This window comes from Schistocerca serialis, chromosome 1 (assembly GCF_023864345.2).
Source record: "Schistocerca serialis cubense isolate TAMUIC-IGC-003099 chromosome 1, iqSchSeri2.2, whole genome shotgun sequence".
Lineage (NCBI taxonomy): Eukaryota > Metazoa > Arthropoda > Insecta > Orthoptera > Acrididae > Schistocerca > Schistocerca serialis.
This window is the reverse complement of record NC_064638.1, coordinates 69,871,984-69,890,082: the sequence shown is the minus strand read 5'-3', so window position 1 is coordinate 69,890,082 and position 18,099 is coordinate 69,871,984. Positions and strand designations below refer to the sequence as shown.

Below are 18,099 nucleotides of genomic sequence, written 5' to 3'. Positions count from 1 at the left end.
AAAATATACCTCATTCAATACAATTTGACATTATCTCACGGGCAGAAGAACTATCTAAGAATATGTATTTTTCTTTCTTGAATGTACATACAAACCAGCTTCCTGTCATGAGAAATTATTAAATCAATTAAACACCTAATGGTAATTTCCTATTCATAAGTGAACAGATTCATAATCACCATGTAGATCTGGGAAACAGTGAGGACAGTGCGGAAACATTTTCCAACACTAATCGGTACATAGTTCCTGGAAATGTAACTACCTGTATTTGACAGAGTTCCAAATGAAATTGATCCAAGAATGACAAGTTATGCTGCAAGCAGACTAAGATGAAAAAGAGGAAGGAAGATTCAAATCCATCACAGAGTTATCAAATCATCCATGACTACAATAACACTCTCACAAAATATTAAACTGAAAAATTGTTTTGCTATGGTAATATTCTTACAAAATACTAAACTGAAAAACAAATTGTTTCACAAATCTTTGCTGGAGGTCATAAAAAATTCCTAACAGTTACACAATTCCTTTTTAAGAAAAAAAGAAAATACTAAATTTCTGTTCGCTGGGATATACATCAATACTGCGAAAATCACTGAATTGCATGCCAGAGGGCACATCCCATTGTACAAGCTATTAGGATTTTCCCCGATTCCATTCACTTACGGGGTGTGAGAAGAATAATCGTTCCAGTATCTCTGTGCATGCTGCAATTATTCTAATCTTGTCCTTATGATCCCTATGTGAAGGGGTGGTAGTATATTTGTAAAGTCATCACTTAAAGCCAGTTCTTGAAACTTGGTTAGTAGACTCTCTGAGGACTACACCTATCATCAAGAGGCTGTCCGTTCAGTTTCTTCAGCATCTCTGTTGCCCTTTACCACAGGTGAAACTATACTAGTTGACACTCCTGCTGCCCTTCTCTGTATATATTCAATGTCCCCTGTTAAGTCTTATTTGGTATGCGTATCACACACTTTAGTAGTATTCTAGAATGGGTCTCCTTTGTAGACAGGTACAGACAGCTGGTTGAAGCCTGAAATTGATAGAAGCAAGATTTTTGAGGAAAATTTAAGTGTATGTTGAAAGGATAGGCAAATAGGAAATGGACGTAGGGTCTTTATCGCAGTAGACATGAAAGTCAGATCCACTAAGCTAGAAACTGAAATTGCATTTGTGATTGTTTGGGCAAGGATGATAATTGGATCCTTCTACTGCTCACCAGACTCGTCTCCTGATGTAACTGAAAACTTAAGAGAAAACCTCACTTCACTTGTACACAAATTTCCTGATCAGACTATAATCATTGGTGGCAACCGTAATCATCCAACAATTAACTGGGAAAATTAATGTTTTGTTGATGGTGGGCATGATAAGACTTCTGTGAAACTTTACTAATTGCCTTCTTCAATAACTAGAGGAACCTCACTCACAATGGAAATACACTGGACCTAATGGCAACAAATAGACCCGATGTATGAAGCTGTACACGTCTAAACTGGCGTCAGTGACCATGACGTGGTTGCGGCAACAATATTACCTAAGTACAAAGGACAATTAAAACAAGCAGCAAGATACATATACATTCAGTAATGTAGATAAAATCAGTAAACAACACAAAAAATCAGTAGTGTCATTTCTGAGTGAGAAATTTGAAACTTTCAGGATAGGTCAGGAGCAAGAAGAGGAAGTTTATGAGAGTAGTTGACAACGCACTGGATAGGTATGTACCCAGTAGAACATTTCATAATGGGAAGGAATATCCATGGTATACAGTCACTGTGAAGAAGCTTCTGAAGCAACAGAGATTAATGTATAACAGTCGTAAAACAAAGAGTAGGGCTACAGATATAAGCTGAATGAAACATGTTTGGCAGTCACGAGACCAATTCATGACACCCTCAATGAGTACCATAGCAAAATATTGTCAAATGATTTTACACAGAACCCAGAAGAAATTCTGGTCATATGTAAAAGTTGTTAATGGCATGAAAGTTAGTGTCTAGCCCCTAGTGAACACGACAGGAACTGAAACTGAGGGTAACAAAGCAAAGCTGAAATGCGTAACTCCATTTTCAAACTCCCTTTACAAAGAAAAAACCCAGGAGCATTACCCCAATTTAAACCTCTTACCACTGAAAAGATGAATGAAAAATATTTGTGTCAGTGGTGTTGAGAAACAGCTGAAAACTCCAGGACAGACAGAATCCCGTCAGATTCTATACGGAATTTGCTGCTGAGTTAGCCCCTGTTCCAACTATAATCTATTGTAGCTCCCTCAAACAAAAAAACATGCCCAGTTTTTCGAGAAAGGCACAGGTCACACCTGTTTACAAGAAGGGTAATAGAAGTGATCCACAGAACTACTGTCCAATATCCTGGATATTGATTTGTTGTAGAATCTTAGGACATATTCTGGGCTGAAACCTAACGAGGTATATTGAATGGAATGATCTCTTCAATGGCAACGAGCAAGGATTTCGAAAACACTGATCATGTGAAACCCAACTCTCACTTTTCTCAAGTGAAATACTGAACGCTTTGGATCCAGATAAAGTATTTCTTGATTTTCAGCATTTGACTCAGTACCATATCTATACTTATTGTCGAAAGTACGATCATATGGGGATACCAAATAAAATTTGTAACTGAATAGAGGAATTAGTGGTAGGGAGGTCACATCATGTTATCTTAGATGGAGAGTCATCTTCAGATGTAGAAACTTCAGGTGTGCCCCAGCGAAGTGTGTAGGGACCACTGCTATTCATGTTGTATAAATGATCTCTGAGACAATATTAATAGTAACCTCAGAGTGTTTGCAGGTGAGGCATTTATTTATAATTAAGTACTGTCTGAAAGAAGCTGTATAAATATTATGTCAGATCTTGATAAGATTTCAAAGTGGTGTAAAGATTGGCAACTTGCTCTCAATTTTCAGAAATGTATTTTCACTTCACAACACAAAGAAACCTAGCATCCTATGAATATAATATCAAAGAGTCACTGCTGGAATCGTCTAACTCCTACAATTACCTGGGTGTAATATTTTGTATGAATATGACATGGAATGATCACATAGGTTCACTGTGGGTAAAGCAGGTGATAGACTTCAGTTTATTGGTAGAATATGGGGAAGCACAATCGTTCTACAACAGACATCACTTATAAATGACTAGTGTGACTAGTTTTAGAATATTGCTCACATTTGTGGGACCCAGACCAGACAGGACTAAGAGGGGATATTGAATGCATACAGAGAAGGGAAGCACTAATCGCCAAGGAGTTGTTTAACCCTTGGGAGAGAGTCACAGAGACTCTGAAGAAACGAAGTGGAAGACTCTTGAAGACAGACATAAACTATCCCGAGAAAGTCTATTAAAGTTTCAAGAATTGTCTTCAAATGATTATTCTCGGGATATACTACAACCCATCATGTGTCACTCACATAGGGACTGTGAGGATAGGATTAGAATAATTACTGCTGACACAGAGGCATTCAATCACTGATTCTTCCCCCGCTTCATACATGAATGGATCATGAAGAAACCCTAATAACTGGCACAATGGGATGTAATCTACCAATAAACTGAAATCTACAACCTGCTTACCCACAACTGAGCCTATGTGATAATTCCATTTCATGTCCCTATGAAGTACTACATCCAGGTATCTCTGTGTGTTGGCATATCTTTTTGTGAAGTGCACAATTAGACAACATGGTCTGATTCAAAAGGTGTTGTAAACAAAAATATATCCGATAGAAGTTATATTATAGGAAAGGATAGGATAGATTGCTACTTACTGCAAAGATGGAACATTAAGCTGCAGACTGGCACAATTACAAGACACTACACAAAGCCTTCCACCACAGCCATCATATACAAAAGCAAGCACAAATTACATATACAACTGACAACTACAGCCAGAATGCAACCATCACATGGGGTGGAATCAGCAACATGGTGTGTGTGTGTGATCATGACTGTGGCTACAAGTTTTGTGTAGTGTCTTAATTGTACCTGTCTGCAACTTAATGTGGCATCTCTACAGTAAGCAGCAGTCTATTTTTTTCCCCTACAATGTTGATATTCCTAACTGGAGTTTACATTATTTGAGTTGCAAGTTACATTATTAATGACCATATTTCTCTTAATTTTTGAGGAAATTCTGCATTTTTTTTAGTTCAGGACGATTTATAACATACCCATATATTTCTTTTAGAGAATAACAGTAAATGGTAGAGAAGGGAAAGAGAACAACACTTTTGAACAGAATTCAATACTGTTTTCCAAATTCAAGTCTTTTGGGAGGCCACCCAATAGTTTTCAAACTGAATAAAATGAGGATGATTTGGTGATGGGAGCAGCAAAATATTACCTTTTGGAATATTCTGAAGAGTGAAGGGCCACTAATAGTTACAGTATCCCCATGTTTATTATTCAGTTAATGTAGTACATTCCACAGTCAGTTTGTATACTAAATTGGAAAAATAAGTGTTGCATGTAACATGAACAGTGGTGTGTTATGCATTTGAAAAGTAAATTCCTAAAAGACTTTAGTCATACTCACAATCTGTTGCTAAAGTATATTTAGAAAATGTGTTCACTTTCTGTACAGCACAAGAGTTGATACATTTGCTACGAGATGAATCAATGTGCTGTATTTATACTGATATATTAAATGGTAGGAATGTCTAAAAAGAAATGAAACCTCTCTTATGCACTGGTGGTGGTGATGAAATCAAATTTGATGATATGTATTGTCCGAATGTAAGAATGTCTTAGCTGCACTGAAATGTTAATGACAAATTTGGGGTGAGCGGGCAGTTGTTAAAACTGTCTATGAGAATGAACGGAACTAGTTTGGTGAGTTAAGTCTGTTATTCTGATATAACTGAAAAAACAATAAATATATGATTGTTTCCAAAACAGAAATCACATATCAACAAAATACTAAAGACATTATATCTCAAACTTTAAGGGCTTAAAACTACTTTCACCCAAGAAAATAAAATACAAAGAATGTATGCTGCTGGAAGGAAGGAAAAACAGCATTTACTTCTCAGATCTGACTAATGGTGGAGAGGCAAGGCTTGAAATTAAGAATCCCAGGTTCATTTATAGATGCTGCCGTACGTGCAGAATAGATCATTCATTTATAGCAAGAACAAGATACATCACAGAATTGAACCCTGCAGCAGGCCAGGCCTATTCAGATTAATATTAACCATGTTCCACCTAACACGACCCTCTGCTTCCTATTATTTCAATACAAAGTGAACCATAGGCTCTCATACAGAGGACAATAGCTGTACATACAGATTCACTTTTTTGTTTAGTTTCATATTATTTTGAGGAAGACATGTACGCAATGCTAACAAATAGCATGACAAGATGCCGAAGCGCATAAGATGCAATTAAGTACACTAGGTAAATAACAGTTTGTAGGATTGTTGTTTAAATTAAGGTTACTGAATGACAATGTAGCACTGACAATACAATGCATTAATTGTAAGCTGACAAATTTCTGAAGAGGGCAACGGAGTGCAAGACACAAGCCTAGCCTGCACACAGACGGCCAAGGCGTGATGATATGTTCACTGGGGAGGGGAGGATGATTTGGAGGGGGCAATGCCTGGCCCTTGCAGTGCTGCCACCATTAACTGCATTTCATGCTGCCACAACATGCTCAGAAATAAAAATTCTGTTTAAATGCTGCTTGCTCACGGAACAGTGCTGAATACAGTCACGCATAAAAGTAAAAATTCATACAAATTCTTCTTGCAAGTGGAACACTGGTAAATACAGTGAACTGCAATAAAGAAATACAGCAGACATCGTCTACCTCCACATTACTAATACTGCTAGTTCCTAATAATGGTCACAGCCAAAAAACCAATCATTATTAGCCTAGCCAAATCAATCCAGCTTTTACTTATTTTGGGCTAGGGAGTGGTATGTCAACTAAAAGTTAACACACTGTACACGGTGTTAAAAGGCCAACACTAACCAGAAAAAGGGAACATAGGTAAAGAAATTTCATCACTGCAGGCTAGAATTAAAGAATAAAACTGCATATAACCATAGGTTAATTAAAACTTTGCCTTGGAAAAGGGTTTGTGATACAATTTTGATGATTACTTTTAAGAAGCCCTTCACAAAATGTATAATCATGGATTAAACCAATCAATGATACAAAAATGTCACAATATACACAAGAAATAGTTTCTAGCTCGATTTTCTGATTCACACAAAGAGGGGTGTTAGAGAGGGCAGGGGGAGGAATCAACATTACAGTAAGTATTTTATCTCCCAGATTTTTAAATACTCTCTCTCTCTGATAAGCATTATTCACATATTACTTGTAGTGATGCAGATTTCCAAAACAGTATATATAGTACATGTACTATGATACTGTAGAGCAATGCCGTAATGTTGACAGCATATACACCCTGGCAAAAACAGCGACAGCTTAAAAAAACGTAATACTTGAGGAATCGCATTTTACTGAATACACCCAAAAAATTATATTGGAATGGCACAAGCTTCCTTTACATTTCAAGTAAGTATTGTTGGCAGTAATTTCCATTATGTTTTTTTGGAGCACATTGGGGACACCTCACACTATTATTCACTAAAACTAAAAATTGCAGTTTTTTGACTTTTCACTTTTCTAGCCGCGGTGCGATATATTTGATTTACTTCCAGTTGAATGAAGGGGAATAAAAAGTATTCCTAGATACTTCTTAAACTTCTGTTTACAGACTCCAATGTGAAATTTAAATTTGATATATACCTCTGAATCTCGGCCTGTGACGACTCCTATTGTTGGAACCATTGAAAAGAGTTGGAAGTGCATTACGAATTAATTTTTTTCTCTGATCACCAACAAACTGAGGTGGTCTGAACTGAGCCGAATCAAAATGCACCGAACATAGGCGGTATTTTTCATAAATGGCCGTTGCAGGTATGCCCTGAAGTTGAAATAGTCCAGTTCTTTCAAGCCATAGCCTGCACCTGAAATGTAAAAATTCATGAAACTCTTTACAGACTCTTCAATTAACCTAATCGCCTACCAAATGCAAGAGCTTTTGTATAACTGAAAGAATATTTCTGCCGTTATACACTTCAATTATACATGCAAAATGCAACGAAATGAGCAACATAGTACTGCCATAGACAAGAATTAGCAAGTTTATGACGAGTTACCTTCCTGCATTTCGCGGGAATCGAAACAAGCTCACGTTGTGTTGTCCTGGCTTGCTTCCACAAGCAACACATTGATTTGTACTATACATTCTAAGTGTCGTCAAGCGAAACCAGACTCTTACTAATACCAGGAACTATTTATCACATTATCCTCCCAAATACGACACCTCTTTCTGTTTAGAACTGAGCGGTTTAACTAACCAAGCAAACATCTCTGAAAGAACACAGATAAACGTCAACTTTGTATCGATATTGATGCCACAATAGTTCGATCTATTGCGAGAATGAGAGTGACTGCTTGACGGAGGAAAGTATGAGCGAAGGTTTGTCCGTCGACACCCTTTTAGCGGTGAAAATGATGCAGTGTTTTTCTAAGTTTAGGACAAAGTTGCTATGATAACCCACATCTGAAGCTATGGATGGATTTGTTATCTTTCTAATAATTTGTACTCTGTTATTCTGCAGTGTGTCATGGTATGTATACATATAAAATACCCGTGTAAAATCTGACTGAACGTACCTGTCTTAAAATTATCTACATAGTGACTATACACAGCCTGTAGTTTCTCGTACTTGTCAATACGTTTTGTAGTGCTAAAAGTAGAGTTAGTTTACTCTTCGTATTTGTTAGTACATTTGCAAGGTGTTCACAAACAATTTTATCAAAAATAAATCATATAAATTATTTCCAACTTGCTTTTCTTATATTTCCAAGCATAACTGCTTGTACACTAGTAAGCCCCATCTAGATAAGTCATGCAAATGCCATTGGTTTAGGGAAATCTTAGTGTGGGTGTCAATTAATTTAAGTCTAAACATGTCAAATTTTCACCAGGCTCTTGCCAAAAGTTCTGGCATGGTTGCTAAAGAGGAAATTCAGTCTAGACGTGAGAATTGGACGTATTGGCATTCCTTACCTTACCCTCAAAGATGTGTTTCTGTCACGTCATGGTGTTTCAGTGGTAAGTTGAATAATACACCAGCTGTACCATATTGTCAGCTTGTTTATTATATATTAGTTATATATGTATCTAACATATGAAATATTGCACGTCATCAGTACAAGAATTTTATCTAATGTAAAATTACATGAACAACTAAGTCTCCAAGAAGCAAGTAAGTTAATGTAATGTTATAATGTAGAATTTAAATAATGTTTCACATGTGAATGTATTCAAAGTTATTTATAGTTTGTGCATAGTATCAGGATATTTAACTGACTAATAAAATATTCCATAACTCATGTTCATAATCAATGCTATGACACACAACAATGCATTTGTAATTCACGTATGGAGTGTGTCCATGCATGCTGTATATTATTTAATCTTGCCCTACAATCCTTATGGGAGCGACATGTAGGAGGTTGTAGTATATTCTTAGAACCACCATTTAAAACTCATTCTTGAAACTTCATAAGTAGGCTTTCTTGAGATAGCATTGAGCTATATGTTGGTCATTTAGAGACATGCAGTTGACTTTCAGCTTCCTCTCAAGAACACAAATGTGTCATTGGAATATATTAATTGAAACCACTTTAATAAGCTGAAAATATGGGGTAGGTGTATAGATTTGTAACATCTTGCCGTAAGTCCAATAAACAAACAGATACCCGTAGCACAGACTTAAGTCTTCAGTAATATATTCTTCTTCACCATTTACAACATTCTGCCAACACTGGAATAACTTTTTAATTCTGCTACTAGAAATCGTGTGTTTTTGAGGTGAAGAACTCATCAGTTCATGTTTGGTGTGCTTTTTCATCTGGAAAGGAAACTTGAAAGTTGTTGGATAGAGAATGGAAAACGTGGAAATCTGTGGGTGCCAAATCAGGTGAATAAGGTGTGTGTGGAATGACATGCCAACCCCACTCCTGTTTAAAGTTTTTTGCCAGTCTAGTGCAAGACATCTCAGCTGTTGACAATAAATGCCAGCAGTGATGGTTACACCTCAGGAAAGCAATTCATAGTACACCACACCATCACTATTCCACCAGATGCATAACACTATCTTTTGTGGATGTGGGCAGGTCTTTATAGGGGGATTTATTGCTTTGTTTTGGCTCAACCATTCGTTTCTTTTCCTAATGTTAGTGTAAAGCACCATTTCCCTTCACCAGTAATGATACAGACTAAGAATGGTCGGTGTTATTCATAAGCCAGTTGATAACGAGCAAGCAGAGATACACATATGACCACATGCCGAGTTTTATGTCTTTGGCATAGACCATATGGTACCCATACACCCAATTTTTGAACCTTCCCCATTCCATGCAAATGTCATACAGTGGTGGAATGATCACAGTTCATCACATTTGCCAATTCTCGAGTACACTGATGTGGATCATTGTGGATTAATGCATTTAAATGATCTTTATCAAATCCTGAAGGTCATCCTGAATGTGGAGGGTCACTAGCATCAAAACGATTCTCCTTAGAATGAGAAAATCATTTTCTTGCTGTGCTCTGTCAAGTGATATTATCCGTGTACACGTCACAAATGTTTCTGCCTACCTCCACTATTGTCACTCCTCACTGAACTCAAACAGATGAATATGTTACATGTTCTGATTTCTCCACTTGGGGGTTAACAGAAACGTCAGATTTCACCCATCTGCTCTGATCAATGACGTCACCAATACGGCAGAAACGACCATTCACAACTACTACTCCCATATTGCGACTATGACATCATTACATGAACATTACAACAAACACAAAAATAGGTCGAAAAACCGAAGTGGGGGTTTTTGGGTGGGGACAAACAAAAAAAAAATAAACACACGCCACTAAACCAAACAACAAAAACGACCTTCCCAAAATCAACTAAAAACAATATCCACTGGAATCGAACACTTCCCTTGACCTATATAGGTCAACAGAAACTAATGATACCAAGTCATAAAACAAAAAACTACAACCTCGTCCACAATCATCACTACCTCAAAAAACACAACAAAACAACAAAATTGGAATTGAAAACTTCCCTTGACCTATATAGGTCAACAGCAACTACCGATACCACACTGTAAATCTCAAAACTTTCACCACCACCACACTTAATACTACCATAAAAAAAAACACCTAGCAAATCAAAACTGGAATCTAACACTTCCCTTGACCTGTTATCCTTATGACATCTCCACATATACCCGTCCCTCGTCCGAGACGCCAGAACTTTAGTAAGCCTCATTTCTTCACGAGACACTGAACACTTCACAACTTCATTCAAAAATCCGAAGAGTTGCAGAAATTTTATTAGAGACAACACACTGTCTCACATGATCGCCGACAACAAAAAACTGTTGACATTGTGAGTCATATCCATACCTACCAAAGACATAAACAAAATAATTTACCAAAATTCACACACGACGAACAGAAAGAAACTACAATAACGTCGACATAACAAAACCAAAATTGTTAACTCACTGAAAAATATTTTGCTGAAAGCACAGTCACCACCGATACCACACATGTGCAATGCAACCACGCAAATGAACCCCATATGCCACATAACACGCTTCCAATAACACATCACCAGAGAGAACCAAACAGCACCATCAATCACATCAACATGACACCCACAAACACACCACGCTCACAAACTAAATTCCGTGCCATCGTGATGTCACTCACCACAACAGCCTTACGTCACTGGTCAAAGCCGATGGGTGGAATCGGACACTTCCGTTAACCCCCACTTGGCACTCCTTTTCCTAGTGTCCACAGCTCCACTCACTACCTCCTAATGATAAAATGACAATATGTAAACTCAAATAGCAATAGTTAACTACAAATAAAAAGTAACAATCAATAAATAAACCAATAGCAACTGAAAAGTCAACATGCAAAACAAAACACTAGAATTTGTAATGCAGGTTTCAGAGTAGAAAATATGTCCAGTTGCAGGCATTAATCAGATTTGTGTTACTGTGCCATAAACACTGAACAAACATCTCACAGTCATTGCTATACAGTTGAGCACCTTCACAACATTATCCATTCTTCTCAATTTACTTGCTAACAGAATTCTGAAAGGTACCATATGAGTTTTTATACAGTTTCGTCTTTTTCGGGTGAGCAATTGTTTGCAGCATCCAGGAACTGGAGACACTACTATTGTCATCCATTGTTATATAGAACTAATGTCTGTTGGCCCCACCAATACCCTCTATCTGCTTTGACACCATGAGGTCATCAAAATAACAGACATAAACCATTAATTGCAATCAGATATTTGTGAGAAATGTGCCATAAGAAGTGTACAGAAACTCTTATGGCATCATATTTGTTCCCTTTGTCAACTCACATACCACCACCACCACCACCACCACCAGCAGCAGCAGCAGCCCCTCACCATAGTGACATCTACTACTAATTGCAAACTGTAACTTGGCACCTATGTTGAGGATACTGAGAGCAAAAGCTTGTGATCAGCTTGTTGCACATTGATTGCTGGGACAAACTCGCCCCACTTCCTCCAGAGCAACCAGCTTAAAGTTCATAAAAGAAACAAATGCATGATGGGTTAATGTGTCACAAAAGTGATTTGAAAGTAAGCATCACTTTAATGTTTGAGTAGTCAAAAATAATGTATTATTCCTGCAAAGTAAATATTATTGCTCTTAAATTTTTACTAAGACTCTTGCTAGGTGAGAGACTCAGTACTTACAGCTATGGTGAGGCATCACTGAAGTGGGTGGCTCATTGCTGTAGCTCGTCACATCTTATGTCAACAGACAGGGGTGTCATGTCGGTAGGTTGGTGATGGGCCACAGATATGGTGGCTTGATCCTTTCAAGTGACTCTGTCATAGGTTTGCCACTGTATACATTTACTTAGTATTTTTTATGCCTCAGATATGATAGGGGTCGGAGGACAGAGGCTGTAGTGGTGAGCGGACAGCATCAGTCATTAACTTAACATGTGAGCACTTCTTCAAATCCTCGGTAATCTGCTTTTTGCATGTGTCCGGGCTTTGTTGGAAAGTCTAGAGTTGCTCCAAAATTGTTAGTTGGTATTACTATTTGACAATGGAGGTTTCTGCAGTGGTGACGTCATCTTAGGATTGTGTGACTGCACATACTTTTTCATGCTGAAGCTTGTGGTAGACTTCATGCACAATTTTTAGCTGTGAATTTATATCATTTTTGTCACTTGATATATCTGCAGTTTTAACAGGTAGTGGTAGCTGATTGAGCCAGTTATGATCCACTGTGTCAACCAAAGAGAACACACTACATTTGAAACACATATTAAACTTCTACTCCCACAAATGAGTAATTTCATTCATGACTTGTACCTTTTCCATTGTGGCATTTTCATTTCAGGAATCAGCTTGTTCTTCTTGGTTAAAGTCCAATTTTTCGCTCTATCCTTAATGATAAATTTAGTAAATATCTTAGCCATTATGGAGAGGGAACTGGTAGGTCTGTAGTTTTTAAGAATGTTTTGTCTCCATTCTTGAGAAGTATATAACGTGCAGCTTTATTTCACTTTTGGATAGTTGTATTTCTTCACAAACATTCTGTAAATAACCTTGATAATATGCTCGATAGTATTTTTCCTTTGGCTCAGTGTATGAGTCTCATAGCTGTAGCAGATAGATACTGATGTCATATTTAACCAAAAGAATGCACAAAATTGTACTTCATAATGCAACTAATGTAGTCTGGGGACAGTATTCTGACAGTGGAGAACCATGTATGGCGTTCCCCAAGACTAAATCTTAGGTCTACTATTGTTCCTCATATATGTAAATGACTATCCAGCTAATTTACAGCAAGCAGAATTAGTTCTTTTTGCAAATGAAACTAGTATTGTAATCAATCCAAGTAAACATACAAAAACCAGAGACATGGTAAACAGTGTTCTTAAAAGTATAATTGACAGGTTTTCTGGGAATGGTCTCAGCCTTAATTTTAGAAAGATGCGACACTGATTTCTGCACGTCTAGTGGTACTACTCTGATGATAAGTGCAACATATGGTGAGAAATACTAAATAGGGTGGAAACTTCAAAATTCTTAGGTGTCCTTTTTCATGAGAATTTGAACTAGAAAAAGCACATTTTGAATCTGCTAAAAAACTTAGTTCCAGCCCTATTTGCACTTACTGTTCGAATCATTGCAAATCTAAGGGGGAGAGAAATCAGTAAGTTGGCATTTTTTTATATTTTTATTCAGTTATGTTATGTGGAATAATGTCCTGGTATAATTCATCATTAAGAAATAAAGACTTCATTGCTCAAAAACGTGCTGTGAGAATAATATGTTATTGTGCAAATGATGCATGGAACATGAAACTAACTAACTAACGAAGGAACAAACTTCATCAGTAGAATACAAGCAGCAATGCTCTAGAAATGACAGATTTTCCAAAGGTTCATTCCTCACTAGTAGCTATTTTGTGCTCAAGAAGTTTTAAAATTCAACTTCCACGTCAAAACTTCCTTGGTTAAGTGTGTGTTTCTGAATTGTTCTTTGTAGGCCTACAAGACAAACATTTAAACATATCTTTCTACATCTACATACATACTCCGCAATCCACCATACGGCTCGTGGTGGAGGGTACCTCATACCACAACTAGCATCTTCTCTCCCTGTTCCACCCCCAAACAGAATGAGGGAAAAATGACTGCCTATATGCCTCTGTACGAGCCCTAATCTCTCTTATCTTTGTGGTCTTTCTGCGAAATGTAAGTTGGTGGCAGTAAAATTGTACTGCAGTCAGCCTCAAATGCCAGTTCTCTAAATTTCCTCAGTAGCGATTCATGAAAAGAATGCCTCCTTTCCTCTAGAGACTCCCACCCGACTTCCTGAAGCATTTCCGTAACACTCGTGTGATGATTAAACCTACCAGTAACAAATCTAGCAGCCCGCCTCTGAATTGCTTCTATGTCCTCCCTCAATCCGACCTGATAGGGATCCCAAACGCTTGAGCAGTACGCAAGAATAGGTCGCACCAGCGTTCTATAAGTGGTCTCCTTCACAGATGAACCACATCTTCCCAAAATTCTACCAATGAACCAAAGATGACCATCCACCTTCCCCACAACTGCCATTACATGCTTGTCCCACTTCATATCGCTCTGCAATGTTACGCCGAAATATTTAATCGATGTGACTGTGTCAAGCGCTACACTACTAATGGAGTATTCAAACATTACAGGATTCTTTTTCCTATCCATGTGCATTAATTTACATTTATCTATATTTAGAGTTAGCTGCCATTCTTTACACCAACCACAAATCCTGCCCAAGTCATCATGTATCCTCCTACAGTCACTCAACGACGACACCTTCGTGTACACCACAGCATCATCAGCAAACAGCCGCACATTGCTATCCACCCTATCCAAAAGATCATTTATGTAGATAGAAAACCAACAGCAGATCTACCACACTTCCCTGGGGCACTCCAGATGATACCCTCACCATCGAGGACAACATACTGGTTTCTATTACTTAAGAAGTCTTCGAGCCACTCACACACTTGGGAACCAATCCCATATGCTCGTACCTTAGTTAGGAGTTTGCAGTGGGGCACCGAGTCAAATGCTTTCCAGAAGTCACGGAATATGGCAGCTGTCTGATACCCTTCATCCATGGTTCGCAAGATATCATGTGAAAAAAGAGCGAGTTGCGTTTCGCAGGAGCGATGCTTTCTAATACTGTGCTGATGCATGGACAGCAACTTCTCTGTCTCAAGGAAATTCATTATATTCAAACTGAGAATATGTTCGAGAATCCTGCAACAAACCGATGTTAAGGATATTGGTGTGTAATTTTGAGGATCTGTCCTTCTACCCTTCTTACATACAGGTGTCACCTGCACTTTTTTCCAGTCTCTCAGGACTTTATGTTGGGCAAGAGATTCGCGATAAATGCAAGCTAAGTAAGGAGCCAGTGCAGTAGAGTACTCTCTGTAAAACCGAATTGGAATCCCATCAGGACCTGGCGATTTATTTATTTTCAACCCATTCAGCTGCTTCACAACCCCAGGGGTGTCTATCACTATGTCCTCCATACGGGAATCTGTACGAGAATCAGACGGCAGTATGTTTGTACAATCCTCCTGCGTGAAAGATTTCTCAAATGCTAAATTTAAAATTTCAGCTTTCGTTTTGCTGTCTTCCATTGCCAGGCCAGACTGATCAGTGAGTGACTGGATGGAACCCTTCGACCCGCTTACCGATTTTATGTAAGACCAGAATTTCCTTGTGTTTTCAGCAAGATCTTTTGCTAAGGTATGACGGTGGTAGTAGTTGAATCCTTCGCGCATTGCTCTTTTTACAGCAGCATGAATCTCTACTAACTTTTTCCTGTCCTCATTCTCCCGATCTTTCTTGTACCGCGAGTGCAACTGGCTTTGCTTCGTGTGCATTCTCCGAATTGCGCTGTTAAACCACGGTGGGTCTTTTCCATCCATAACCTACTTTTTCGGCACATGCTTGTCCAATGCGTGATTTACAATATGTTTAAAATTTGCCCATAATTCTTCCACGTCCATCGTACCGGAAGTAAATGAAGTCCATTCATTTACTAAGTGGGATGCTAACAACTGCTTATCTGCTCTTTCTAGTAAGAATACTCTGCTAGCTTTCTTGACCGACTTTTTAACTTTCGTAACCATAGTCGTAATGACAACATCATGATCACTAATCCCTGTCTCAACACTGACACTGTTAATGAGGTCTGGTCTGTTCGTGGCTACCAGATCTAAAATATTTCCATTACGCGTTGGCTGTCGATTTAGCTGCTCAAGACAGTTTTCGGATAAGGTGTTCAAAAGTAATTCACACGATGGCTTGTCTGTACCACCTGTAATGAATCCATAGACATCCCAGTCTATACTAGGTAGGTTGAAGTCGCCTCTGACTAATATAGCATGATCCGGGTACTTCTGCGATACAGAATGTAGACTCCCTTTGAATGATTCTAGAACTGTCACAGTGGAACCTGGTGGCCAGTAATAACACCCCACAAATAGCGTGAGATGGGTTTCATACGATCGTCTGCTGCAAGAAGGGGGGGGGGGGGGGGGGCAAGACGATTTTTGAAAATAAAACCTGCCTCTGATGGGATAGAAGAGCCCTGTGACTGGATTTGAGTATGTGATGGTGGGAGGAGTATGCCACAGGTTTTGCATCTATGTTGCTTGCAGGGCTTTGGGCCATGAAGGAAAGTGTTGGGAGAAGAGATGAAGTACAGATGGGCAAGGATGCTGTGTAGGTCTGGTGGGTGACGGAATACCTCTGTGGGACAGATGGAAAGGTTAATGGGTAGGATGCCCCTCAATCAGGTATGACATGAGGTAGTCAAAACCCTGGCAGAGAATGTGATTCAGCCAACTCCAGTCCTGGGTGATACTGATACGTGAGATGGGTTTCATACGATCGTCTTTTTCGAAAGCCGTGCTGATTCCTACAGAGTAGATTTCTAGTCTCCAGAAAAGTCATTATACTCGAACATAATACATGTTTCAAGATTCTACAACTGATCGACGTTAGATATGTAGGTCTATAGTTCTGCACATCAGTTATTGACACTCCCCTTCCCCCCTACCCCCTCCCCACCCTCTCACCAATCCTCCCTACTGCTCCTATCAGCCTTACCCTGGTCCCATCACATCCCTGCATGCTCTCACAAGCAGCACTACACCTCACCCCACCTCTAGCCTGCTATCCTTCCCACTCCCCACACCATGCCGCCTCCTGAATTGATTCTTCCATCATGCACAGATATGTGTGTGTGTGTGTGTGTGTGTGTGTGTGTGTGGGTGTGTGTTTCTACTTCAAAAGAAAGCCTTTTGGCTGAAAGCTTAAATGTGTAGCAGTCTTTTTGTTGTGCCTGTCTGCAACTTGGTGTCTCCTCCGTATGGTGAGCAGCAATTTAACCTTTTCATAATATTGTTGTTATTCCATCCGGGACTTAGCGTTGTTTGATTATACAAGTATTAACTGCATGTCTTTCTGTCTGAATTGATATCAAAGTGAAACATATGAATTCTTACTGCTCCTGACAGTTGTTTATCACCTCAGGATCTCTTGAAAGATTTTACTGCTGAAATGTCATTAAGCAACATTTACTTTCAGGCTTCAAGTGACAATAGCTTCTCCTCTACAAAAACGTTTTCACAGTGCTTCGATTATTAGAGAGGAGACTACTGAATCACCTTTGAGTGAAACACCCTATCCCCTGAATCAATCTTCCCCCCCCCCCCCCCCCTTTTTTCACACACCATACTTCTGTAAAACTAAGGGTGACCACGAAACTTGGTAATAGTTAACAAATGTGCAGGACAAGTACTCTTCATTTTGATGTCACATCACAGTAAGCTTTGAGAGAACTGGCTTCTCCCATGCCCCAGCATGCCTGGTAACAACACTATACAAAAAGACTGCTGTGCTCTGGCTGTTATTCTACCTCTCACAGAGAATCCAACTCTAATCATACACATACCTGCTAAGGGTGTTACGTTGATATCAGACTATGTCTGCTGGCTGCTTCAGTTTCTATGTCAGGAAGTGCTTAACCGCATTGCATTATTATGGAGCTATGGTGAATTGGCTTCAGTGTGATATATGAGGGTCTTTTGAAAAGGCCTTGCAAGGTCTGAGAGATGGTACCACCGGCACGTATCGATGTCATGTTTAGTTAGTAGCATCTTTGGACGAATGCACGCAAAGTTTCAGACATATTGCTCTATTTCTCTGTATTTGGCATTTGTGTGAATCAAGGAAGTCGAGTGATTGTCAAAAAATGGACGAAAAATAATTTCGTGTGGTGATTAACATTACTTTATGAAAGGCAAAACGCCTCAGGAGACTAAAGAGAAGCTTGATAAACATTATGGTGACTCTGCACCTTTGATTAGAGTAGTTTATGA

At 38.7% G+C, this 18,099-nt stretch overlaps 2 protein-coding genes across 3 annotated transcripts in view; one reads left to right on the top strand and one right to left on the bottom strand.

The window, feature by feature from the left end:
• LOC126461624 (zinc finger protein 845-like) overlaps positions 1-7,416 on the bottom strand; it is a 44,758-nt gene extending 37,342 nt beyond the window's left edge. For both annotated transcript variants that reach the window (XM_050096010.1, XM_050096011.1), the window contains exons 1-2: positions 7,209-7,416; positions 6,796-7,016 (exon numbers count right to left, since the gene is read on the bottom strand). In XM_050096010.1, the coding sequence (XP_049951967.1) occupies positions 6,796-7,016; positions 7,209-7,297 (310 nt within the window). In that variant the 5' untranslated portion in view covers positions 7,298-7,416. The remainder of the gene's footprint in view (positions 1-6,795; positions 7,017-7,208) is intronic.
• Positions 7,417-7,501: 85 nt separating this feature from the next.
• Positions 7,502-18,099, top strand: part of LOC126461608 (protein KIAA0100) — a 320,706-nt gene continuing 310,108 nt past the window's right edge. The window contains exons 1-2 of the mRNA XM_050096009.1: positions 7,502-7,682; positions 8,044-8,170. Coding sequence (XP_049951966.1) covers positions 7,624-7,682; positions 8,044-8,170 — 186 coding nt within the window. The 5' untranslated portion in view covers positions 7,502-7,623. The remainder of the gene's footprint in view (positions 7,683-8,043; positions 8,171-18,099) is intronic.